This window comes from Ursus maritimus, unplaced genomic scaffold (assembly GCF_017311325.1).
Source record: "Ursus maritimus isolate PB19 unplaced genomic scaffold, ASM1731132v1 scaffold_3, whole genome shotgun sequence".
Taxonomy (NCBI): domain Eukaryota; kingdom Metazoa; phylum Chordata; class Mammalia; order Carnivora; family Ursidae; genus Ursus; species Ursus maritimus.
This window is the reverse complement of record NW_024425563.1, coordinates 50,642,075-50,669,384: the sequence shown is the minus strand read 5'-3', so window position 1 is coordinate 50,669,384 and position 27,310 is coordinate 50,642,075. Positions and strand designations below refer to the sequence as shown.

Here is a 27,310-nt window from a genome sequence, read left to right as displayed (position 1 = left end):
TTATTTGGCTGTGGTCACTCATACATACCGTTGATCAAAAGAAAGAAAAACCGGGTGTCTGGGTGGCAAGTTGGTTGAGTGTCGGATTTGATTTCTGCTCAGGTTGTGATCTCCTAGTCACGGGATCGAGACCCGCTCTGGGCTCTGTGTGCGCAGTGCAGAGTCTGCTTGAGTCTCTCTCTCCCTCTGCCCCTACCCACCTGCTCTCTCTCTGTCTCTAAAATAAACAAATCTTAAAAAAAGAAAGAAAGAAAAATACTTGAAGCCTGCTTATTTTTGAGGAAACTATGTAGCCCTGAAAATCTCAAGCTTGTTTGGAAAACTCACGATTCTTCCACCTTTACCATACTCTGGATCCTGCATTTGCACCAGTGGGGAGTAGACTGTGAAAGTTCCCCTAGAAAAGTCACTTTCCCCAGTGCCCACATCAGATGCTGCCATAGATGGCTGTAGAATAAAAATATCTTCCAAAGAGGTACACTGGGGTTTGGGAGGGGATGGATAAGGGAAATCCTTCCAGAGAGCATAATCAGTCTGCCCGATCTGATGGGTCATGCAGGGAACTTTCTTCATTGCTGAACTTGGAGTCATTACTATTGCTGCCTGGTAGGATTTGGTATTTGCCATGGACTAGTGTTTTCTGTGTATTTCCCATTCTCCCCTTATCTGAGTGAGAGTTTTTATTGTAATTATCCTAGTCTACCCTTATTACTGTAATATTGGGTATTTGGGGAAGGTGAGGGGACAAACGGCTGTCTTGTCTTTCAGCTATCAATTGCCAAACCATTTAAGAGTGAATGGCAGAGCAGACTGCAGAGACTCCAAACTTCAAGGTGGATGTAATCGGTGGCTGAAACTTCGGGTTGCTTTCTTTTAGGGTCTGGTGAATGCATTCACTGCAAAATGCCTGCATGGGAAGAAAGGCGTGCTTGGATATGAAGCAATTCAAAGGGCGAGCTATGACAGATCTTATGGTCTGACTAACCAATACTTATGTTTTTAACGCTCTCCTTGACCTCCTCTCTCCTAAAGCCTGGGAAACTGAAGTACTGTACTCATTTTCCCAGCCTCTTTTGTATAACTAGGAGTGGCCATGTGACATAGTTCTGGTCAATGACACGTAAGTGAAAAGGCTTTGGAGGGGCTTCTAGGAAAACTCTTTCTTACTTGATAAAAAGGAATAGCTGGTGTTGGTTGCCCCCTTCTTTCTTTCTTGAATTTGGGTATGATTTCAGGATCTCTTGTAACCACGGGGAAAATGCCCTGAACCAATGCCTTCAACGGCCTATACCCAACATTTCTTTAGAGTAACAACAGCAAGAACGACAAAACCCCTGTTTAATTAGGCCACTGTCAGTTGGTTTATTTTATTATTTGCAGAAGAAAACATCCTTAACTTACACAGCACTGCAAAATGCTGATAATTCCTCTCTTATTTTATGAGGACTATATATGTAAAATATCTAATACTTACCAAGGCAATTGTCCCTATTTCATGTCCCTCTGTCCATTCCTATTTCCTAGATCAATTAAGACAGGGAGGAAATTATAGTCCTATGATACTTTTTTTTTTTTTTAAGCAGAGGTCAAAACCATCTATATTATTTTAATTAGCAAAGGTGTCAATTTCATAAAAGGTTAGAATAACATTTTCTATTTTGTTCCATAGTCTTATTTGTCGTGTCTCATATTTTCATTGACTTCTTTGGTCAGAGTTTACTGCTCCAGCATCTTCCTGGAAGAGTCCACAGGTGCACTAAGTCTATTTTAACGATTTCCCTCTGGACTCATTAACTTGTACTTGCCTACATAGACACTCCCTGCCACTTCTCTATAAGCTCACACAGTGTGGCACTTTCTGCTGTTTATATATGTTAGCTTAGCTGCTGCTTAAAAGCAGGGACTGCTGGGGTGCCTGGCTGGCTCAGTTGACAGAGCATGTGACTCTTCGTTTCCTGGTTGTGAGTTCCAGCCCCAGCTGGGGTAGAAAGATTACTTAAGTAAAGGGGGGGAAGCAGGGGTAGGAGCTCATAAAGAGAGAAAACTGGCAGCAGCAGCCCGCAAGATGTGATGGGAGAGTATGGCTCCTTCCCCTAAAATAACCCTACTTTAGGATCACTCCTTTATCCGACTGCTGAAAGCTCTTTGTCTCTATAAAATGCTAACGTGTTTGGGAGGCTTCAGTTTATTGGTTAAGCCAAGTTATGAGATAATATTCTGGCGGAGAGTAACAAAAAGTAGTGAGGATGTCAAAGTGGGACTGGGACCTCCTTGAGAAGGAGGACCGACTTTAGGAAGGAAAAAAAAAACACTGAAAAGAAAGAGGGGGCATGTAAACACTTTGTCTACATAATATCTTGTCTTTGGGACCTAAAGAACAGTGTTCAGGAAAGTACTTTTTGAAATTAAGTATTGTAGTTCAACGAATTATTTTTCTTACTGTTCGCCAATTATTACTCAGAGATAATTTGTAGAGAGCCCTCAAGGTGACCTGTAGGGAGCCTCAGAGTTTAAGGACTCCTTGAGTAGTGAGGGATTTCCTACTCCTTTTCCGGGTTGCTAAGCCAATCGCATAGTAATTCAGCTTTAAAAAAGATTTTATGTTGGGACACCTGGTTGGTACAGTCGGTTAAGCCTGCACTGTTGGTTTCGGGTCAAGTCCTGATCTCAGGGTCCTGAGATCCAGCGGGATGGGACTCCGCCTTTCAGCGCGGACCCTGCTTGAGACTCTCTCTCTCTCCTTCTGCCCCTTCCCCAGCACTATCTCTAAAATAAATAAATAAATCTTTTAAAAAAGATTTTGTGGCGAATACTTTCAAAGGTGTAAAAAAAAGAAATTGTTTCTTCTTGTTTCCTCTTAAACCCCCTGTTCACTTCCTTGGAAGAACACGGTGCTTCCATGCCACCCAAACTGGACGCAGACACCCCGGGCTATTGATTTTACATCGCAGTCTTTTAAACGCCGATACTGAAAACACTTCTGGGGAATTCGGGGAGTCCGGCCACAAAATCAGCGAAAAGCTCTGTACGAAGAAATAATCCATGTTCTGTGCGTCCGTGATATTCAAGGCATTGCACTCCCTTGTCACTTGTTACCTTTCAAGGAGACCTGCGAGGCCCGGGAAAGGCAAGAGGCATCAGGTTTGCGCCCGCGGTAAACAGCAACCGGAGTGGGGTGGGCTGCGCTGGGAGACGGAAGGTTTCTCCCGCCCAGAGCAGGTGGCCAGGTGGCAAAGCGCGCCCCGCGCCCCCGCCGCCGTCCCCGGGCCGGCCAATCGGGAGGCGGGCGGGAGGGGGCGCGGCCGGCCGCGGCGGGGCGGGTCTCGCTCCTCCGAGGTCGGGAGCCCCCGCGCGGGGCGGGCTCCTCTCGCCTCCCGCGGCCATGGAGCGGCTGACCTTGCCTTCCGGCGGCGCCGCGGCCGTGGACGAGTACCTGGAGTACCGGAGGTGAGGCTGCGGCTCGGCGGGGCCCGGAGAACCCAGGCCGGCCCCGTTCCCCTCGCCGGAGGAACGCGGGGGCGGGGGGGGGGGGCGCGGACAGGGGCCCGGCGCCCTCCCCCCGCGGCTCCCGGAATCCGTTCCCCGGCTGCTGAGGGAGGCTTACTTATCTTGATTTAAGTTTCGTCTTTTTGTAATTAAATATTGTAATGACGTGTAGTTCTAATACGTCTCTTCCGAGGCTGTTTAAGAGCTCTCCCAGTTCGACCCCTTCCAAGACGGATTATTAACTCTTAGATTTATGCAGAGGTCCAACTGTTTTTTCTAAATGGCCATTGAAGAGTTACACCTGGAGTCCTCGGGCCTTATAAGAAATAGCAGACGTCGTTTGCATGTTAGTTTAGTAATAGGGTGTGTCCTGAACTTCCAAACGTGCTCCAACCCCGAGGTGCTGGTTTTAGGAGAAAGACAGACTGATGTAGTTTCGGTGGTTCCGGAGAAAATCCTCTCACGGAAGTGGAAACATAGCTGCGCCTTTGGCTTGAGGACGCGGCTCGCTGCCCTGGGCCCTGACAAAGGCTGATGCACCTGCGAAGACGTGTTATTTCTTCCGGTCTCCCAGGAAAGGTTTTTGGCAGTTGGGAGATTGGGTGAGTGGGAATTGTTGAAGAGATTATAGTAGGAGGATGTGGGGTTGAGGGCGCCAAGGGTGGCGGGGTCCGGGAGGAGGTGGGGGGCCGGTTTGGCCGGAGGGAGGGGGCGGAGGGGGGGGGGGAAGAATGTGTGTATATCCACTGGAAGTGAGGCAGTCACTGCTTCGCCTGGGAAATCCCAGTGGCTTTGAGAGGGACCGCTCTGCTTAAAGGTGGTCGCCCCAAATCACCCGTTGTTAGGGCAAGCGGATTCCATCACTGACCTTCACTCCTTCTGATTGTCTCGGTGGTATAATTTTGGGTAACACCTAGAAATGGTTAGTAATTCTGAGCCAGACAAGTAAGAATGAGGAGCTTGATGGGTCGAGCCTCATCCCCGGGTCAGGTGGGTCCAGGTAAGGCCATGAGTCGTGGGCCTAGAACAGTTTCCACCCAGCGCTCACCAAGGGCTGGGCCGGCTTCTTTAGCCTACAGGTCCCCAGGGCTTTTCCCTGGGAGCAAGTTGCTGGGCCTTGGTGTTGATCGATAACTTAGATATTTAGATGTTAGATATGTGGATTGTGGGCCTCCAGCTGTGGTCTCTTGCCTGGTACAGAAAATGTTAGGATCTGGTGGAAAATTATTTTTGCGAACATAAATAACCTGGAACGGTTCACTGTAAAAGAGCCTTGCTACTCAAATTGTAGTAATCATGGACCTGCCGTGCAGGCATCACCTGGGATCTTGTTAGAAATGCAGGCTCTCAGTCCCACTCCAGACCTATTAACCTGAATCTGCATTTGAACTAGATCCCTTGCGGATTCTGTAACTACTGTAACTCTGAGCTGTACTGGTTTAGCAGTCAAATACAAATGATCGCTATCTTTAAAGATCTGTATTGATCTTCCCCCCCAGTACATGGTAGCTGTTATAATGTCATACAATGTGAAATGATCCAAAACTTTTCCCAGAATAAAATGCCCTTTGGGGGCGCCTGGGTGGCACAGCGGTTGAGCGTCTGCCTTCGGCTCAGGGCGTGATCCCGGCGTTGTGGGATCGAGCCCCGGCGTTGTGGGATCGAGCCCCATGTCAGGCTCCTCCACTGGGAGCCTGATTCTTCCTCTTCCACTCCCCCTGCTTGTGTTCCCTCTCTCGCTGGCTGTCTCTATCTCTGTCGAATAAATAAATAAAAAAATAAAATATTTAAAAAAAAAATGAATAAAATGCCCTTTGTTTTTTGTTTTCTTTTTTCTTTTTTTTACTATTGTGTATCTAAATTATTTAAGTAAGGAAGACAGTTGTGATAGTTTCATAGCTCCTCAGTTGGTTTTATTTATCTACCTCAGCTAAAGACTTGAAAGTGTGGAAAAAGGTATGGATTGCACAAAAAATTAAATAGCATTCTACAAACAACATCTTTCATGACTTTTAAGGGGCAATATTTTCAAGGAGAAATTTCTTAAATTCTGAACAAATTCTTTTACTTGTGTTTCCTTTTTCTCTAGGGAGGCTAACTCTTAATTTCTTCAGAAATTAAGAAATAGTGGTGGCTTAATTCTTCCCATAAAACTTTGAAGTCGAAGTTTTGGAATTGAATGATGAGTACTCAAGATAGATGTGGGTTTGAGCTTGTGCAGATCCAAGGGTATTTGTGGGTTTAAACTCCTGGCCAGGGTTGGGTTCGCATTACCCATGTTGTCTTCTGTGATGATGTTTTTTGTATTATTGTTTTTTGGGGGGAGTACTATTTTTAAAGGAGGAAAATATTAGAATTTTTAGCAGTTTAGACTCTTTTAAAGAATGAACATGTGTGCTTCAGAATCAGAGGTGAAACCGAGATTGAATTTGTGGTGATTGTCCGGTGGTAAACCTGGATCAGTAAAGTCAGATGTCATGCGTTCATTGACTTTTATTTATCATCCTCTTTTACTTGGGAAGCAAAAGCTTTATTGCTGTTGTGTGTAATTTTGCTATTAACGTAAGCCTGAGGGAAAAAATCAAATCTGAAGCAGCATTTCTTTTGGCTATGCAAGTATAGTTTAATTTTAGAGTTTAGTATTTTTGACCTGGAAAATAAATATTCAAGGCTTAAGAGAAGTTTTTTGTTGTAGAATTGTCGGTGAGGACGATGGAGGGAAACTTTTTACTCCTGAAGAATATGAAGAATACAAAAAAAAAGTATTACCTATGCGCTTACAGAACAGATTATTTGTGAGTTGGCGATCACCAGCTGGAATGGATTGTAAGCTTGTGGGTCCAGAGACACTGTGTTTTTGTACACATAGGTAAGATATTGCTAAGTTTTCTGGTGATTAGAAAATATAAAACTGTAGCAGAGCGTATCTTCCTTTTATAAAGAACATTTCTTGTGATAATTGAGAAATATTTAAAAGTGGGCTTTTATATAATACCCTAGAAATTGTCTAAAGTGGTTTTTTTTTTATTTTTTTGCTATAATTAAAAATGTCTCTTATATCCTATTAGAACTCATTATGGAGTCCATCACCCTAAGCATCTCTTCTTTTGCAGTTGGTAAAAAAGATGGGTGCCCCTGCCGCTTTGCCAGGGGTCTACTTCTCCCATGACTGGATAAGTTAGTAAAGGATGGGTCATCAGAATGCAAAATTGCTTTAAGAGTTGCTTGAGTTGACCCACACTGAACAGGTTACCGACCTACAAGTAGAAGCATTTCTCCTTCAATTTCCTAATGTCCCTTTGTACTTTAAGAAACGTGTTGTGTTGATACCTTTCTTTAGACACACAAAAATACAAGCACACAGCTTTTTATTACAAATGGTCCTTTTCCAAGTAAGGCACACGGAGGAAGGAAAATGCAGGAGGCTCCAGTCACTGGTGTGTATTGCCTGTACCCGAGGGGTGCATTTGGCTGTGTCTGTTGTGTTCTACTTTACATTTTACTGCTGTCACAGGTCACAGTTGTAAAGCTCAAAAGGACAAAGCTGCTTCTTGGAAAAATCACTGAACCTATTATGTGTTTTCAGGTAACAAACTTTTTAACTTTCTGTTCCAAGCAAAGCATGGAAGGAGAACTGGCCTGTTCTCATAGTTTCTGGGGGCTCTCGCACGAGAGACTTTGTATGGTTGCTATTTACATACAGACTTGCCATCTGCCAAAGGTTGTTAAGCAGTTGCTAGGATGAGTAATGTCGTGTATAGATTGACTTGAAACTTATTTAGCAATCCGAGCTGAAAACACTGTGGAGGAATGGAGGGTGAGGGTTATGTTGCTATCTTTCAGAGTTCAAGAGGAGTTTGGTAAATTTGTGTTGGTTTTATCATTTATTCTTGTACAACTTTAATGCCAGTCTCATATATGTGTAATTATGTAGCATGGAATTAACCTTCAAAATGAACCCAACGCATCTTCCGTGGAAAAGTTCTTCAGTACTGGTCATTCAGTGAGATCTCTGTCTGAACTATTATTTTTCCCTATTATAAATATTATAATTATTATTAAGGTAAGTGAAGAATATAGAGAAAAATAGAAAACTCACCCCCCCCAAAGCCAGCTGCTATCAATACATTTTTCTACATTCATGTATTTTTTCTTTACATAGTTCATTTGGTTGTTAATGATGTGTGCATATAAATATTGAACAAGGTTTTGACAGAGTCACAGAAATATGTTTCCACATTGTTATGTAGTTATCACAAATAAGATTTTTTAAAAAGATTTTATTTATTTGAGAGAGAGACAGAGCTAGAGAGAGAGAGAGAGAGAGAAAGCAAGTGTAAGCTGGGAGGAGAGGGAGGAGCAGGCTTCCTGCTGGGCAGGGAGCTGATGAAGGGCTCGGTCTTAGACTCTGGGATCATGACCTGAACCAGAGGCAGACACTCAACCGACTGAGCCACCCAGGCGCCCCCACAAATAAGATTTTTAAATATCTGTTCAATATTCTACCTAGTCCAGTGGTGCTCATTGTGTGTTCCCCAGAGCTGTGAGTGAGTCTCAGCATATCACGTGGAAGGGCAGGTTAGAGGAAGGACAGACTTTAATTCTGGCTCTTTCCCTTGCTTTAACCAATTCTGCTTTTATCTATTTTATATATTATGGTTCTGTAAGAGATTTTATTTAGAGGAGGGGTTTCACTGCTAAAAATTTTAAAAACTGTTGTCTACTGATTTACTTATTCATTCCCTTATTAGTATGTTGTGTATGTGTGTATGTGTGTGTATTGCTATTGTAAGTACTGTTGCTGGTACTATCTTTATGCACACGACTCTTTCTATACACAGAATTATTTTCTTGAGGTGTATCTTTGAACAATGAACTCTGACTTAAAGGATGGTTTTTTAAAAATATTAAATTTGATGATTTTATTTTTATTTTATTGAAGTATAGTTGATATATAATGTTAGTTTCAGGTGTGTAACAGTGATTTGACAATTAAATACATTAGGAAATGCTGTATGTGAAATTATACAAACCATGGAAAGGATAGATCTTTTTAAGTTTCTTGACACATTAAATGAAAAAGGTTCTCCTATAATACTCTTGACAGCATTGTGAATTATGTATAGTTTAAAAAAACATTGGTTCTCTTTGCTAAGTGAAAAATGGTATCTCATTGCTATTTTAACTTGTACTACCTAGATTAACATTAAGAATAATAAATTTAATATTATTTTATTGGGTAGAGCAGGAAGTGAGTGGCCTATTTAAGAAAATTACAGTGTTTTAACAAAGAGCTTTGGCTTTAAAAATGTTGACAATTTATTTTGAAGTTAAAAGTTAAATATATTAAAATAAATTACATTCATATGTTTATTGAACTCATTTCAATTTTAAATAGCAAACCTCTGAAAATAAATTTAAGTAATGTGCTTTGATAAAAAGAATTTTTATAAAGAACTTTTTCCACACTCTCAGGTTGTTCGTCTATATTAAAGAATCTTTAGTGGTATTTTAAGGGAATTATATTTCTTTGTATATTGCTGTGAAAATTCTTCTTAAATAACTAAAAATAACAATCTAAAAGAATGAAGGTTTTTTTCCTACAAAGCAATTTGTGGGCCGGCTGACAGAAATACTGTAAGGGAGTTTATTTTTGCCTTACTAAGAAGAGCAGAAAAATAATACAAAAGAAGAATTTTGCGTTTAACAGAATAGAGATTGTAATTTCCAGCAATCCCTGCATTGTTTTTATTTCTTCCCTTTTTATTTTATTTTTTAGGTATAAACAACATAAAACTGACTTTGAAACGATTCCCCAGCAGCGCCCCATTAGTCTCCCTTGCCAAGTGAGCGGCTGCCGGTGCAGGGCTTACCTTTACGTCCCTCTGAGCGGCGCGCGGCCCGTTCGCTGCAGGTGCAAGCACTTTGCCGATCAGCACAGCACTGCGCCCGGCTTTCTATGCAATGCCTGTGAGTTACATTATTATAAACACACCGACAGAATGTTCGTCTTTCTCTATTGAATATTTAATGCGTCTTTGTGCCAGTTTTATTCAGCTGCATAGTTAATATTAAACAACTCAGAAAAGTTTGATGGACAATTACTCTAAAATGTTATTTTATGGAATAACTTTGAGTTATTTGTATGTTTTGCAATCATAAGCCCTAATCTCATGGAATTCAAATAAGTTAAATGATAGTTACAGATTTTAAAGAATACCTAGATGTGATTTGATTTAAATTTTAGTTTATTTATTTTTTAAATAGGCTCTATGCCCAACAGGGGGCTGGAACTCACAACCCTGAGATTTAGAGTTGTGTGCGCTACTGAGGGAGCCAGCCAGGTGCCCCAGATTTAAATTTTTTTTTTATAATGATTTTTTATTATATTATGTTAGTCACCATACAGTACATCCCCGGTTTCCGATGTAAGGCTCGATGATTCATTAGTTGTGTATAACACCCAGTGCACCATGCAATACATGCCCTCCTTACTACCCATCACCGGCCTATCCCATTCCCCCCCCCCCAGATTTAAATTTTTGAATGGGAATTTTATCAACTGAATTCTTTGGAGAGGTTAAAAAAGGATCTGATAAGTTGAAAAAAATTTTTATAATTTGCTGGTAGGTTATGTATGTTATTGCCTAAAACATAGGCTGATGGGACAAGCAAAAGGTGACATAACAATTTTAACTTTCTATGTGACAGCACCCCTTACCTCAATACCTGTACCCAAATCCCAGCCCCCATCCTATATTCCCTTTCACTTGACCGTCCTTTTAAAAACCCCTTGACATAGGTAGGACATTAGTTCAGTATTTTCTTCAGGAGATAGTTATTCTAATTTTCATAGTAATTGGAATTGAAATATGTTATAAAATATTTTTAATGACAGTGGCAGGAATAAATGTATTTCACTGGTTTAGTGTGGAAGTAGTTGGATAAAACTTATTTATTATGTGCCTTGGTTCCCATACACATTTTTTTAGAAGTGTGAGTGTAAAATTTTGTTAATGGTGTATTCTGGCCTCCTCTTCAATGTTTTTTTTTTTTTTTTTAATATATAACACTTTTATTAAGATAGAATTCACATACCGTAGAACTTATCCATTCCAAGGGTTCAGTTTAGTGGTTTTTAATATACTCATAGAATTGTACAGCCATCACCACAATTTTAGAACATTTTCATCACGCCCGAAAGAAACTCCATATCCATTAGTAGTCATTCCTTATTCCTTCTTCCCCCCCAGCCCTAGGTAACCAATAATTACTTCCTATCTATATGGACTTGCCTATTCTAGACATTTCATATAAATGGAATCATAGAATATGTAACCTTTTGTAACTGGCTTCTTTCACTGTGCATAATGTTTATGAGTGATTCATGTTGTAGCATGTATCAGTACTTCTTTGCTCTTTATTGTTAAACAATATTCCATTGTGTCCTTTCTGTGTCATGGGTTGGCTTTCCTATAAGGCTTTTATGGGGCATTAATCCACAGGGAGGCCTCCACTTTATCTCTTCACCTGGTCCTACCACTGGGCTGTCCACGCCTGCTTTTAACTCCGTATTTGAGGAGAGGGCCTACATTTCCTGGCTTTCCAGCCTTAACCCAATTTCTTTCAGTCCTTGTTGGTTTTTCCAATACTTTTTTCCTGGTACATACCTTACCTTACCTTCACTTACCTTACACTTCAGCATTTTCTAGAAGTAAGAGCAGTGGCTGGGAGGGAGTTCAGGGGCTGGAGGCTAGAGTTTTAGAGGCCAGAGGACAGCATATAAGGAGGGATCCAGATTCAGGTGATTGTGGCCAAGCTGAGCATTTTTAGGGCAGACAGTTTAGTGCCTATATTTAAAGACCTTTAACTCCCTTTACATCTTGATTCAGGTTCCAAGTGTTCAGGATTCCATAGCTGCTTCACTTGTGCTTGTGGTCAGCCTGCATATGCTCATGACACAGTCGTGGAAACTAAGCAAGAAAGACTGGCTCAGGGAAAGCCAGTGGGACAGGATGTTCCCTGTGCAGCAATGGGAGGCTTAACAGGCTTCAGCTCACTGGCGGAAGGCTACATGCGATTAGATGACAGTGGGATTGGTAAGTGATGATCTATGCAATGCGAGCTTGTCATGCTGTTTTTATGTGTGCTGATGATAGTGAAACCCTATATTTGTTTCACACTATATATTCTTTAGTTTTTTCCAGAAAACATTCTCTCATTTGATTTTTATTTTTTTATAAAGGTTTCATTGCCACTATACAATATATGGTCATTCTAGAAAACATAAGGAAAAAGATCATTCCTACCCCAATACTTGCACCCAAATCCCAACCCACAACCTTGTAGTTTGTAATAACTGAGTATTTCTTTGATTTGATATGATACACTTTACCTGTTGCCCTATTGTATGTAATTTTTTTTTGCCATTATAGCCATCTCATTTTAGAAACAGGCTTATGTCTGTGTGTGCACATGTATACGTGTTATCACATTTATAACAATGTATGCACACACTGCCTGCATACATGAAAGTTTTAAGTAATATAGGAAAAAGTTCAGTTGGATGTATCTTGAACTATTGAAGGTAGCTGGATTCTTTTTTTTTTTTTCTTTTTGGGTTCTTCTGAAGTTGAATAGGATTGGGGAAAATAATATGGTTCCTATCCACTTTAAATACTTCTATGTGTATGTATTTTTTTGTATTCAATTTTTTTCAGTACAAAAATTACATACATATAAATGAATATTTTCTTGTAAAAGGTTCAAACAATAGAAATGAAGTATTGTAAGGCCCCTTGAACACTTCTCTTTACCCCAGATTCTTTCCCAGAGGGTAATTTGCTGTCATCAATTGATGATTCATTTTTCTTTTTTAGCTTATATTTGTATAGTTTTTAACTTGGAAAAAATTTGAAGTCCTGTCATACCAGATCAGAACACACAAATCTATTTAATTCTTTTAAACCCCTGCATAATATTCCACGCTGTCAATTTATCAGGTTTTTTGAGCTATTCTGTCAGTTTTTCTAAACCTCGTTCATGGCATTTAGATTGTTTCCAATTTTTTTTTTTTTTTTTTTTTTGCCTTTACAACTAGTCCTGCCAAAAACATCCTTGAACTTGCTTCCTTATATGCTACAGAAATCTGACCCTAAGGTAGATACAGAGAAGTAGGATTGTTGGGTTGAAGTGTGTGAAATTTTGTTAATACATTCTATCATAATTGCCTTCCAAAAATGCTGTACTTGTTCATACTTCCTGTAGATTTCTTAGCTTCCCTGTTTCTCACATTTATGCTGATCATTGATATCGTCAAACCCAATTTTTTGTCAGTTTGACCTGTGAAAGTGTTATTGTTTCAGTCTGATTTCCCTGTTATTAGTGAGATGAGAGTCTTCTCGTATTTATTGGCTGTTTTACTTTCGGTGACTTGTCTGTTATAGACTTTGTTCACTTTCATGTTTTTGTCTTTTCTCATTTATTTGTAGGAGGTCTTATATATTCTGTATACTAACCTTTTGGTAAATGCCTCCTGTTTGTGGTTTTTTTTTTTCCCCCCAAGATTCCTCTGGTATATCTATGTATTTTCTCTTCTAGGTTATTTTACAGCTAGCTTGTTAAATTCCATAAATAGATCATTTTTCAATTTTTATGGCTGCATGATTGTGTTAAGCCCATGGAACAGTTTCAGAAAATCCAGTTCCCAATGGCAAAAAATAATGATAATAATGATGTTGATGGTGATTGCAGCTTTGTGCTTCCACGAGTCTTTCCAGCCTGTTTACATCTGTTAACTCATTTAGCCCTCACAATAACTGAGTTAGGTGCTCTTACTCTTATTTTACAGATAAGGAAACTCAGCACAGAGAAGTACAACATCTTGTTCTTTGTTATTCAGCTAGTAAGTGATAGGGTTGGGCTCTCTCCTGAAATTGTCCCCGGCCAATTGGTCTGCCTCACTGTTGTCCATTTCTGTGCAGCTACCATGCTGTTTTCAATACTACAACCTTATAATAAATTAATAATTATGACTTCATTTCATTACTTAAGAATTTTCCTGACTTAGTCTTACTCTCTGATTTTTTCAGAACTTTGGCATTAGTTTTTGACAACATTCTATCATTACAAAACCTTCTATTTTTATAAAAACATTCTCTTATTTAGTTGATATCATATTGAATGTATAGATTAATGTAGGAAGAATTGATATTTTAAAATGTTAAGTCTCTGCTTTTGTCTTCTGTGTAGCTTAGTGGAATTCTGAAGCTATCTTCATGAAAGTCCTCAATCCATTTCTTAATTTTCTTAATTTTTTTCTGGGTATTTCATTTTTCTTAATTTTCTTAATTTGTGCATATTTCATTTTTTATAGCTATCATACATAGATAGGGTTTTTTCCTTTTATATTTTCTAGCTCATTATTATTTGTTTGTAAAAAAAAGCTAATGTCTTATGTTGCTCTTGTTACCAGTCATTTATTTCTCAATCTTAGAGTTTAAAATAAATGTTTGGTTGATGTTGTAAATCGTGGTATTTTTGCCTTTTCCAGTATTTCTGGCTCTTACTCTTGACTAATTACAAGGGCTCGTACTTACAGAACAGTGCTAAGTAACAGTGGGAATAGCTCGCATCTTTGCCTTCTAGTGCCTTCTAGTATTTTACCACTTTATAACAGAAAGAGAGAAAACCTCCCTCTTTTGGCCCCTGAGGGAAGGTGGGGTGAGGAAAGGTGAGCATGAGGAGAGGAAACAAGATGTCTTTGTCTTGATTTCAGATGTAGGGGAGCCTGGGGCCGAGGGACATCTGCTCTACTAGCCATGTAGAGTCCTGGACAGAGATGACAATTTGCTGATTTGGTTCCTTTATGATGCAGAAGGAGTCCATAATGCCCAGCTCTTAGTGGGTGGGTTGGAAGGCAACTGAGCGGTAAGGCAGTAGACCTGCCATGACATTTGTCATAGCAAGGGGATCCTGAGCAGAGCTAGAGGTGGGTCCTCTGAGCTCTGGGGGATTCAGTAGCGGAAGTGGCAGGCATCGAGGGGTCTGTACTTCCAGTGAGAGCAAGTGTCAGGCCCTACCAAACTGCGAGATGAAATCACCACTTACCAGCCTTGAGCATTTGAGAGCACAGCACAAGGACCTCAGTGGACCTGAGCTCCTTCTCTTATATTCCCTACAGCCCCAGGAGAGAGGAGCTGGGAAGGAGTGGGCAGGAAGCTGAAAGAATGAGCAATTGTCCCACACTGTTTAGGTTATAAGAAAGGACTCATTTTAAAAACCAAATAAGATTAAAAGTTTATTTCCTTCCTCTATCCGCTGTATGGGAGAGGGATGTAGGAGAGGTGGTGGTTTGTGAAGAAGACAGAGCACTTATAAATTTTCTCCGCAGCTTCCTTCCTTTTGGTCCAAAAGTCAATGTATTTAGCAGCTGGTCTTTGTAACTTTGTGGTGTGGGGATGTGGATGTTTCCTCATTTCATTGAATTTTTCATACTTTGTTTTGAGATGGTTTCCCAGTGAGGAACAGAGTAAAAATACAGTTATTCTGCCCTATTCAACTACAGGTTCTTTGTCATGAATGTCTTGCTTTTGAATGTTTTTGTGACTATATTAAGGTTTTGTACCTCTTTGTCATAGTTACATTCATGCATAATTTTTTTTCTGTGAAAAAAGATCTCTGAGAAGCACAAACATACTTTTTACCTAATTCCCTTTACTTTATATGACAGATAAAAATCTAAATAAAAATTTCTTTTTTATAGAAAGTTTTTTTCTAATTATTCTGCTGAGGTTCTAATTTATTTTGCATTAAAATAGCTGTTTTGTATCCTAACAAATGGAGATTTAATTTTCATTCTTCATATATTTTTTTCTTAGGTGCACCTTCAATTGAATTTTTAGACTCTCCAGTTACAGCCATGGACCACCCATTTCTAAAAGCATTTCAGGCATCATCTAGTTCTTCTCCAGAAACACTGACAGATGGTAATGAAATTAAACTGACAGATATTTTTGGATGTAGTAAATAAGAATGTAGATTGATTCATTTTTCTAGATTTTTTCCCTCAACATTACCACAATTTGGTTATCCTTTTATTTTTATATTGGCCTTGTACTGAGAAAAAGCAAGAAACATCTTTTTTTTGAAAATTGCTAAATCTGAGTATTATGAGGATTCTAGTAACATAATAATTTAAAGTTTTAAAACCTTACACGTTATTGCTTTGATGGCTGAATAAGAGAGTCCTCTAGTGGCTCTCCCAAGCAGGATGTAATCTGGTGATAAGTATAGGTTAGCAAGGTTTTGTCATTTATAAATTATACATATACTTATAAATTATAAATATGCATTATACATATATATGAATTATATTCATTTTTAAGCACTAGTATTCTATTTCCTGTATTAAAACAAGAAAAAAACATTGAAGAAGGATTTTTTATGATGCATTAGGTATTTAATATTTACAAATATTCTTAAATGAGAATTTTCTTTTTATTTGTATTTTCATACAACCTTTTCACATACCCTGACTTTCTCCACAAGGGATTTTAGGGCTGCTTACACAAACAACACTCAACAAAGTAATGTTCAAATATAGATAGAAGAAATCAAAACCAAGAAAAAGGACACCGTTGTGTCAACTTTCAAGGTGGTTGTAATTGCTGCTCACGTAATTAAGCTTCAGTTTTGACTGAGCGTAGTGGCAGCCAAGGCACAGGGGAAGGTGTGATCAGTTAAACACTTTCCATTATTAGAAAGATACTCATTGTATTATTACAGTTTCCTCAGTGCTAATGAAAGTTATACCAGTGCTGGATTTTAAAGATGTCTCTATAGTTTGACACTCAATGATGCAGTGACGCAAGGTCCTTAAGAACTTTTTTTCAGAAGACGCAGGCGCAGTGGTCTGCCCGCGGTCCTGAAAAACCGGTTACCCAGGCCTTCTCGGTATGGGGGAGGGGACGGAGACGGAGACGGAGACGGTTCCCCGTCCCAAGGCTCAGGGTGTAGACCTTTCAAGATGGTGGTGATGAAGTCTGAGGCTGGCAGGGCTTTTTTCGCCTGCTTCCGTCCAGCCAGACGTTTGCTCTCTCTCGTCACCGTCCTGGTGCTGGACTATTTCGTGTGGGTTGTCTTCTGGCCTCAGAGTATCCCTTGTCAGAGCCTTGGGCCACGGGGCCTCTTCACTCAGGACCTGGTGGACCATCATCAGACCGTCCTACATGGTGGCCACTGACTTGCGTGGCTGACTCACGCGGGAGAGTCCTTGTAGCCACGATTTCGTGCGAGTCTAAAGGCATCAGGGATGGTCGGGCTCAACTACTCTGGTTCCTACAAACTTTCCCCTTTGGGATAGCATCTCTCTCCATCTCGATCGCTTACGGACCAAAAGGCCAAAAACACAGTTAAAGAAGATATCCAAAACTTTCTCTGTGCTTCTGACATTCAACTTCAGTGTTTTAGTGGTGGGGGAGGGGGCTGCTGGGGGCTGCTGAGTTTACTTGATCTTTCTACTTTCCAGAAATTGAAGACCTTCTAGTTATTCATTATTTTTTCATACGCTCTGGTTGAACTTGACTAGATAATAGGAAAGGATTTGAGCTTCCCGATTCTGCAGACTAACCTACGTGGCCGACGGCCTCCAGCTCCCTTCTCGAGGTCCTTGGCAGTGTTGGTACTCTTCTTATCATCTGGATTAAGCTGCGTACTAAAACTGCTTGTTGGTATAACTTCGCTCCCACCTTCTGACTAAGACACCATACCCTTACCACCCCATCTTAGCTCTCCTTTCCCCCAATTTTTTCCACCTTTCTGGAAACCAAGACAGAGTGACATTTCCACAGCACAATTCCACACACACTAGGCACCTGTGAGACAGGATCTTATCCTCTCAAACTTCCATTCCTCACACCATGAAGAAAGGTAAGGAAGATGAGCAAGTGCCTGGAATGGGCCAGGCCGAGCAGTAACCTAGAGGCACAGAGGACACGCTGAGTACCAAGAGGAGAGATGGAGGAATGCCTTCCCTGACGGTGCCAGCCAGAAGCCGTCCTTCCCTCTGCGTGGCCCGGAGGACACAGCACTCCATGGTGTGCAGGGGTCTGGTGGCCACTGCTAGATGGCTCCTTCCGGTCAGGGTCACATCTTAGCTTGACTGTTTTTCAGCACCTGTCGCCTTGCCTTGCACACAGGTGTTCTGTGTTTTCTGAACCATGGACGGAAACTGAATTAACTTTCTACTTGTTCAGTATCATTTCAGTTGTTACCTGAAAACTGCAGAACCCACACAGTGTATTCTCTTCTCAAAGAAAAGCGCAGGACTGCCCTTGACTGGCGGTGCCCCCTTTCTGTGGGTCCCCCGGGAGGAAACCTGTATCTTTTTCACACTTGCCTATTTTTTTTTTAAAGATTTTATTTATTTATTCGACAGAGATAAGAGACAGCCAGCGAGAGAGGGAACACAAGCAGGGGGAGTGGGTTAGGAAGAAGCAGGCTCCCAGCGGAGGAGCCTGATGTGGGGCTCGATCCCAGAACGCCAGGATCATGCCCTGAGCCGAAGGCAGACGCTCAACAACTGAGCCACCCAGGTGCCCCCACACACTTGCCTATTCTTAGTCGCTTTCTCCAGACTCTGTAACATCTCCCTCCAGCTCCAGCGTACTCAAACACAGACCACAGACGTTTCTGAGCTAGGGAGTCTAACTGGAAGCTAGTTACTACCTCTCCCACCCACCTGGTTAGGCCTTTTTACTACAGACTGGTCAGGGCGGGAGGGTCACTGACTCTGTCCCCCGACCTTGGCAGAATGACTATTACCTAGTAGCCATTAGGGTTCCTTTCCTGGAGGACCACCTGCCTGTTTTCTAGGGACTAGACCTGATTTTCCTTCTATGAGACAATAGGGAATATTCTCTGTTTTAAGCAAACATCTATGAGAAATAACTCCTCCCCCCAAAAAGAGGCCCCAAGTAAAAGTACAACCCTGAAAGATTATGGACTATGAACTGTTTCTGGTGGAAATCACTTTCTACAACTAAATCTCAGTTTTCCTGTTTCTCTTGTGATGAAGGGGTTGCCTTTTAGCAAGGAAAACGATTTTTAATCATAGAGTTAAACATCATGGAAATCCAACCCAAATTTTTTTAAAAGCATGGTCCTCTCGAAAAAGAAATAGTAATAGCAGTAGTATTAACAGTGACTGCAACAATATGGCAGATTATTGAATGAAATGAATTAACTTGAATAAATGCTATGAATTGTCTTCTCTATTAAAAAAAAGGAACTTTTTTTCCCAGCAAATGCAGCCTGTGGTTGCTCATTTCTGATAGTCACTTTGATGAAAGTGGTAAAATGCCATTTTACCAGATACATGGTAACATACCAGTAACATGCAACTCAGTGAAGGTGATTCTACAAGCCACTTAGCTCAAATGATCCAGCATGATTCACAAAAAGAACCAGAGTTTTGAGATGAATGGATAGACAACACATAAGTATTTTTTTCTTTTTCTTTTTTTTTTTTTTTTAAAGATTTTATTTATTTATTCGACAGAGATAGAGACAGCCAGCGAGAGAGGGAACACAAGCAGGGGGAGTGGGAGAGGAAGAAGCAGGCTCATAGTGGAGGAGCCTGATGTGGGGCTCGATCCCGGCCCTGAGCCGAAGGCAGACGCTTAACCGCTTTGCCACCCAGGCGCCCCCTAAGTATTTTTTTCTTATTTTTCTCAACAAGGCTTTTGTTAGATAGTTGACAGAGTGTGGTTATACTCTGTGGTGATTGTCTGGAGTTACATGATTTTTGTGTTGCTGGTTGAGGGCAAATTTATATGCTTTAAAAACTAGAACATGTGTTCAGGTTGATATTCTGTTTTGGATACGAAGGCACTCAACAAACACATTCACCTGAAATGAAGGTGAACTTTTCCATGGAACTGGGCTCTTAGTGCACCTACAAAGAAAACTGGGTTTTCTTTCCTGAATCAATTTTAAATTCCTTTCACAACTCAAACTAAACAGTTTTAAAAAGTGAATACCATGGAAAATGGCTAAAATAATTTTAGTTTTGAAAAATTTCAAAGGAGGTAGTATTTTGGAGGTGCTATAACGAAATACCATAGACCGAGTAGCTTATACACAACAGAAATTCATTTCTCACAGTTCTAGAGGCTGGAAGTCCAAGATCAGGGCGCCAGCGTGGTTGGGTTCTGGTGAAGGCCCTCTTCCTTTTTTTTTTTTTTTTTTTTTTTTTAATGATTTTTTATTATATTATGTTAGTCACCATACAGTACATCCCCGGTTTCCGATGTAAGGCTCGATGATTCATTAGTTGTGTATAACACCCAGTGCACCATGCAATACGTGCCCTCCTTACTACCCATCACCGGTCTATCCCATTCCCCCACCCCCCTCCCCTCTGAAGTCCTCAGTTTGTTTCTCATAGTCCATAGTCTCTCATGTTTCATTCCCCCTTCTGATTACCCCCCCTTTCTTTATCCCTTTCTTCCCCTACTGATCATCCTAGTTCTTATGTTCCATAGATGAGAGAAATCATATGATAGTTGTCTTTCTCTGCTTGACTTATTTCACTTAGCATTATCTCCTCCAGTGCCGTCCATGTTGTAGCAAATGTTGAGAACTCATTCTTTCTGATAGCTGAGTAATATTCCATTGTATATATGGACCACAACTTCTTAATCCAGTCATCTGTTGAAGGGCATCTCGGCTGAAGGCCCTCTTCCTAATCCGCAGCTGGCCCCTTCTCATTATGTCCTCATAGAGTGGAAGAGTTGAGGGATCTTTGTGGGGTCTCTTTTATAAGAGCACGAATACCATTCATGAGGACTCCACCCTCATAACCTAAGCGCCTCCCAAAGACCTCACCTCCTAACACCATCACATCGGGCATTGGGATTTCAACATATGAATTTGAGGGGAACACAAACATTCAGACCATGGCACAAATCTTCTGTAATTACTTTTGTGCATTATCTGTTACGGTGTTACACGAATTTCTAGTTTTGCTATAAAATTTAAAATGTAGTCGGACAAAGCTAAGTGTGCTCTTGTGTGAAATAGCTATATGTTGTTATTTAATACAAACCAGTTGCACATTAGGAAAATGTTTGCCAAAATAATTACTTTGTCTTGCAGTGCTCTGCTTTCTAAAGAATTAGGTAGGGGTGCCTGGGTGGCTCAGTCAGTTAAGCCTCTGACTCTTGATTTTTGGCTCAGGTCATGATCTCAGGGTCCTGGGATTGAAGCCCGTGTCAGGCTCCATGCTCAGTGCAGAATCTGCTTGAGATTCTCTCTCTTCCCGTCCCTTTGCCCCTTCATCCCTCTAAAAAAAAAGAGGTAGTAGGATCAACTACCATTTAGACCATTCTGGTTTGAAAAATAAAAAAAAATTAATCACCAGTAAGAGGAAAGTTTTCTTTCTGTTTTTTTTCTAATTTCAGCAGAATTTATGATTCCATAAATATATTACTTAGAAATTTTTTTCCATATTAGTAGGTACAAGTAGTCAAGTTTCTTCCTTAAAGAGACCTGAAGAGGATGATATGGCTTTCTTTGAAAGACGATACCAAGAAAGGGTAAGTCTGTGGTGATACCTGCTTATATTAAGCATGTAATTTGTGACAAAGACACAGTAGAATTACATATTGATTGTGGATCATCATTAAAAATAACTTATAAAGTCTTTACTTATAGCTGGTGTTAGACCTTGAGACATATTTAGAATGATTCAGAGAGAAATAGGATGAATGAATAATATGATATACAATAGTTAATTTATGAAGGTCATAAAGATTGACTAATTATATGGATAAAATTGTGAATAATATAAACATCAGCTATCAGCAGATTTGTAAATTATATGTACTTTGAATTCTCTTTTTTAAAAAAGATTTATTTATTTTAGAGAGAAAGAGTGCGCGCACACACAAGTTGGGGGAGGGGCAAAAGGACAGGGAGAGAATCTCAAACAGAGGCCCCGCTGAGTGAGGAACCCAATGTGGGGCTAGATCTCAAGACCTCGAGATCATGACCCCAGCCGAAATCAAGAGTTGGACACTCAACTGACTGAGCCACCTAGGTGCCCCCGTATCTTGAATTCTTAATATGTAATATTTCTTCTCAGTGCATTTAGGGTATATCTAAACTCAAGTTAAAATTACCCACTAGCCTTTAAGAAACTGAACACTAAATATAAATGTATTTAAGGAATTCCCAGAGCTCAACAACTATAGTATTGATGTGTTCCCAGCTTCCAGTAATGATAATTTGCATCAGTTCTCTACCACACTATAAACTCCTAGGGGATAAACAGTATTTTATTCTTCTTTATATTTTCCCCAGAACAAACTACAGTGCCTTGTACATAAGTTTTCAATAAATATTTGTGGAGACTTGAAAAAGGAAACATGTATTAATTGATATTCACTCTCATACATGTCATATAGTTAGACATTTGATGTTTATCATGGCAGTGTTCGTATTCGAGAGTTTTGTTTTTGTTTGTTGCCAGATGAAAGTATGTTGGTTTGATGAGGTGTGGGGGATGGTATCCAGCCCCACGGTACATTCCCAAAGTGTTTTCCTTAGGATTATTTTATAGTTGTTATGTGGGTGTTTATTATCTCTCCAGCTAGGTAATAAGTGCCAGGAAAGTAATGACACTCTTGTCACTTTTTGTTGTAGCTTGTCGAGTAACTGAAGGTGCGGACAAAGGAGACCATTAAATGAATTCACCTTCCAAGGGGAGAAGAAGGGGGTAGGGGACAAAGAGCTCAGCTTGGTTTTCCTGGTGAAGAATTTTGAAGTAGAGGGGGAGAGTCCTGGATATGATTTAAGGCAGAGCTAGAAATAGAACTCCTTGCAGTGATGAAAATGTTCTATACCTGTATTGCAGCTGTTCGTCATGTGTGGCTAGAGAAGTCTGGTTTCAGCCAAAGTAAAACTTAAAATTATTTCCCTCAGTCTGACACCAGCCACATTTCAAGAGCTCAGCAGGCCACATGTGGCTAGTGGCTACCTTACTGGAGAGCTCTCATCTAAGAGAAAGAGGAGGTAGTAGGATCTCAGGGGAGGAAGATGAAATGGCCAGAGTGAGGAAAAAGAAGGCTCTTTTTACAGCATCATTACGGCTAGACTTTTAATCGCATTGATCTCCATTCCTGGAATACATGAGTTCACACTGAATTTTAGTTTTTCCTTCATAGGCTTATGAGGGACAGGGTTCTAGAACTCCTTCCTTCCCTCCTTCAGAAGCCTGGGTTGTGCTGACTGCCTTGAAAACATGCCAGTGGTATTTGCTTGTGGGAAGATAATGGAGGGAGTGATTGTTTTAGAGGATATACCTCGCCAATCCAGACTGCTTATTATAAATAGACCTAGAGTTTATGGATTTACAAGATGTCGTTTATAACTCTCCAGCTTGTGTGACTTACGGATTTGTGAGACACAGCTTGTAAACTTTCCAGCCTGTATGATTAATGACGTATAAAAACTAAGAAGCTCAAACCTAAACAACTTCCTCTGAGCTCCCTGTACTCTATGCATTGTGAGTACTTGAGTTTTACTCCAAAAAACCAAGATGTGCACTGTTGAGGGAAAAGGGATGATTAGGAAGCTAAATCTGATGGGTCACAGCCCCTTTAGAAAGCAAGGCGATGTCTGTATCTGGTTTTGCTTGTATCTGGGTACAATGGTCACATTTAGTGTGGAGAAGAATCAAAAGTGTGAGTTGGCTTTGATAATTGAAGCCTTTGTGGTAATGTAGTTTACTAATTACTTTTAGGTATTATTAAAGGATTGCTTCATTTTGTCTTTTACATATTAGGTCAAGTTATTTTCTTCCTTGTGGATGACCGTTGGTCTCTTATCTCTAAGAAAGGAGAATTTTATTAAGGAAACAATTATCAAGTGTGAACTAGGTGAGAGGTGCTATTGCTGTTAGTGTCAGGAGATTGAAAAAGAAACAAAGGAACAGGAGGAGGTATCTTTGCTTTTCAGACACTAGATTAGATGGATGTATTTGCTAAGTACTATTTCAACTGAGGAAGCCCTGCTTTTTCTTTGTTTGGTTGCTTAGCATCTTGTCTCTTTTTTGATGTCACTATAAATATAACACTTGGCCCTAAATGAGAGAGGAAAAGGGACTAGCATTTGGTGATTGCTTATTAAGTACCTGGATTATATATATATGATCTCATTTATACTTTTAGAATAACCCTGAGAAGTACATATTACTGTGACTTTTTTTTTTTTTTTTTTTTTACAAATGAGAAAACTGTTGGTGGTTAAAAAACTTTCCTCAAATAGTTAATAAATGGTTGGGTTGGGATTCAAATACTCTTCCATGTGACGTCAAAGCCTATAATCGTTGCCTAAGTATAAGTTATTCCTTTGGGGGTCCTTCAGATGACCTGTTGACTAACATAGTATACAAGAGTGATATGAATGTATGGTTTTTGAGTGAGGCACCCAACCAATCAGAGGAGAGAGAGGGGAAAAAAGTGGGGATGAGACAGGTGAGATATATAAATTTTATTATTGGGAAATTGTTATTTACAGTTTGAGGAGATTGGGTAGACTGGTTTTACCAAGTCGCCTCTGGTTTCTTGATATTATTCCTATCACCTTAGAAGGTAAGAGGCCCTCCACCTACCATGCCCCATACTTGCTTTCCGTTTCTCTTACACAGAGAGGGCAGTGGGTGCTGCCTCTGGGAATTGTAAGAAGCAAGTAGGCTTTGTGTTCTCGGGGTCTTTTTTTTCCCGTAGAAAGGCTTTAAATGTTTCTAAAGGTCAGAAGGCCACAACTTAGGGTATGTAAGCTGCTTCTTTGCTTCAGTTACACTAGAGGACAACCTTCAGGGGGGGTAACTGTGGAAATGTAAAAACCAGAATTCTAGGAAATTATCCTTAAAGCAGCCCATGTTCCAGAGATAATCCAGCTGTATTAGGTGTGTTCTTCAGGGAATGTGCATAGAGTGGAAGTAAGATTAGGTATTTAAGCTTTTATAAAACAATTTTTTTAGTGGCAGTTAGAGTTAACTTATTTTCTCCAAAGCAATATTCACTGTACGTTATTTTTATTAAACTGCTTCGGCAAAGTTGAAATCATAGCATATTTTAAAAATGTAATTAGGTCCCTTTGTTAGATTTTGGCTTTAGAATTTAGCAGCTTAATCACTGCTAAATAACTGGATGAAATGGCTGTGATAAATGAGACATGAATCCAAATAAGGTGTGTACAACCTTTTTGTCTTTAGAGTGTTTTACAAATTATTTTATCAACAAATATTTTAACTTTACAGATAAAAATGGAAAAGGCTGCTAAGCAGAAAGGAAAAGCACCATTGCCATCAAGTACAAAACCTTCATGAAGACTACTGGGAAAATTAAAACCATCATTCAAATAGGTCTTGTTTGTGTTTATTTAAATATAATAATACAGTTTATTTTCTTTCAAATTATTTACTTCTTTTACTAAGTAAAAATGTCATTTTGGTTGTTTCTTTAACTTATTTAAACAAGTGAAAATACTTTATATTACTTTTATCGAAATTTATGATTTAATATTTTGTATATACTTTTTATCTCTCCTACAAATGAGGTTATTTTCATATTAGTCAAAACCTGAAAATACAATAACTGTTTTCAGTCTGTCACAATTTAACTTTTTGAGGCTATTTTTAAAAATTAAGTATGTTATTTTGGGTTTTGAACAAATATATACGAAGCACTCTTTAAAAATATAGTTAAAATCCCTATTTTTTAGTTTTCAAACTTCGTAATCTTGATTTATGTTTTTAAATAAAAAACTTTATTTAAAAGTATATAATCGTTTTCTAGTGGTGTCTAGTGATTTTTAAGTTGTTTTGTTGATTATTCATTGTATGTAACTTTATTGAACTTGTGTGCCACCTCAAATCCTCTTGGCCCCACCTCTTACTCCAGGACTGCTGTGAAACACTTCCAGGCAGGCTTCTGACAGCTGCTCATGAAAGCCATTTGATGGTATTTCATCTTGAGAAAATTTCGTGATTCCCTTGCTTTTTTCTTCAGGGATCCTCTGACAGTGTGGCTTGGGATTGCCTACTGGAGCCCCTCTGCATCATAGATGTATGAAAGATATGGGGGAGTTAATGACCTTGGGATCACCCTTGATTTATGGATAAATGTTTTCTCTTCCACCTGCTGGGAAGAGAATTCTGAGATGCCTTTCATAAGCTTCCTCAGAAAATACTGTGCGATTGAGTACCAGTCACCCATAGCAGTGACCAACTCTGTAATACATTCTTACGTTAGCTTTCTCTAACTTCTCCCTTTCTTTTTTTTTTTTTAATTCTTTTTTTTTTTTTTTTAAGATTTTATTTATTTATTTGACAGAGACAGACAGCGAGAGAGGGAACACAAGCAAGGGGGGAGTGTGAGAGGGAGAAGCAGTCTTCCTGCCGAGCAGGGAGCCCGATGCGGGGCTCAATCCCAGGACCCTGGGATCATGACCTGAGCCGAAGGCAGACTCTTAACAGCTGAGCCACCCAGGTGCCCCGAACTTCTCCCTTTCTGATCCCTCTCTCTGGTTCTCTCAGATTACTTCTCAAATAAATACCTGTATGTGAGTACTTGTATGTATGTCCTAGGCTTTGCTTTTAGATGGTGGGTAAACCCAGGCCAAGACGGATTACCAGGAATGGACTTAGAAAGCAAATCCTCTGAATAGGATTCTGTGGCCGGATCATTCACTGGATAGATGACAATAAAGACCCCATAGCTAGTGGTATAACTCCTGTCATGTCGATGGGTCACAGTTACCGTACTGGATTTGGATAGAGTGCAGGTGGAAGGTGAAGTATTAGGTTATATAGTAACTGTGGCATTACAGTGGAATGGGACTAATGGAAATTATAAAGATGAAGGTATTGGTTAGTTATTGTTAACTGCTTTAACAACCTTGAAAAAAGAAAATGACATAGGTTCATGTTAGCTATTTAAGTCAAGGCATGCTGTGAAAGCCAGAGTGCCTCTATAGCACCCTTTAAGGAAAATCTCATCCATAGAAGTTGGCAATCTGTGCTGACAATCCAGCCCAAATAGTAAAGGTGGCAAGGCTGCAAAAGAAATTGAAGACACAGCCTCGATTATCTCCTCCAACAAAGTCAGCATGCTGACAGGAAAAGATTGGAATGTTGAATCATAAGATGGGAAGGTTTGTGTTGGTGAACCTGAGAATCTTGAACCCTTCATGTTTCCTTGATTCTCTGAGCCGCAGAAGTGGCCTCCCCTCCTCCACTCTGCTGATGGAGAGCAGCCTTCACTTGCTTGGAGATCCTGCAAAGAATTTATCTGGGGCACTTGCATTGTAAGATGATACTTGTTCTCCTCAAGACTCACCCCTGCTACTTCTCCTTAACTCCATACTGATAACTAGCATCAGGTCTCAGCATACCCTAAGTAGGGAAATACAGTCCTTTCTATAGGAGGATAGGTTACGATCTGAATGAACTGCAGGTTCTGTTTAAAATGTATAGGCAGGAACCCAGGAAACAAGCCTGGGAGTAGGTCTCGAGGCTGTTGGAGGGGAATGGAATATAAGGCCTGATAGGAAAGAGTAACATGGTAGCACTTAAACTCCTGACTTGGGTTTTAATCCCTTAGATATCTGGAGTTGGTCCTAATATACTGCTAGGATGGCATCTGGAAGATATGGTGGGAATGCTAGAATTTATTTGGTGTGGTATTGAGGAAGGGGTCATAAAGCTCAGGGAGTTGCAGTGTTAGAATGGATTTGTTGTTTGAAACTTGAGAAGCTA

General features: G+C 40.0%; 1 protein-coding gene across 4 annotated transcripts; it reads left to right on the top strand.

Moving 5' to 3' along the window:
* Positions 1-3,334: 3,334 nt before the first annotated feature.
* FAM221A (family with sequence similarity 221 member A) lies at positions 3,335-24,917 on the top strand. 4 transcript variants are annotated; one of them, XM_040644189.1, is made up of 7 exons: positions 3,335-3,447; positions 6,182-6,355; positions 9,266-9,456; positions 11,379-11,585; positions 15,366-15,473; positions 21,001-21,083; positions 24,812-24,917. In XM_040644189.1, exons 1-7 carry the CDS (start codon positions 3,383-3,385, stop codon positions 24,878-24,880), a joined length of 897 nt encoding a protein of 298 aa, XP_040500123.1. In that variant the 5' UTR covers positions 3,335-3,382; the 3' UTR covers positions 24,881-24,917. The 4 variants fall into 4 exon arrangements, with proteins under 4 accessions (XP_040500123.1, XP_008684622.1, XP_008684619.1 ...); XM_008686397.2 differs by lacking the exon at positions 3,335-3,447 and adding an exon at positions 3,695-4,088; XM_008686400.2 differs by lacking the exons at positions 3,335-3,447; positions 6,182-6,355 and adding an exon at positions 3,694-4,088.
* The last annotated feature ends 2,393 nt before the right edge of the window (positions 24,918-27,310 follow it).

Coding starts and splice junctions, on each gene's coding strand:
- FAM221A (XM_008686397.2), top strand. CDS start 4,021: ATGCACCTGCGAAGACGTGTTATTTCTTCCGGTCTCCCAGGAAAGGTT. Junction 6,356..9,265: donor CTGTGTTTTTGTACACATAG/GTAAGATATTGC, acceptor TTTATTTTTTAG/GTATAAACAACATAAAACTG. Junction 9,457..11,378: donor CGGCTTTCTATGCAATGCCT/GTGAGTTACATT, acceptor ATCTTGATTCAG/GTTCCAAGTGTTCAGGATTC.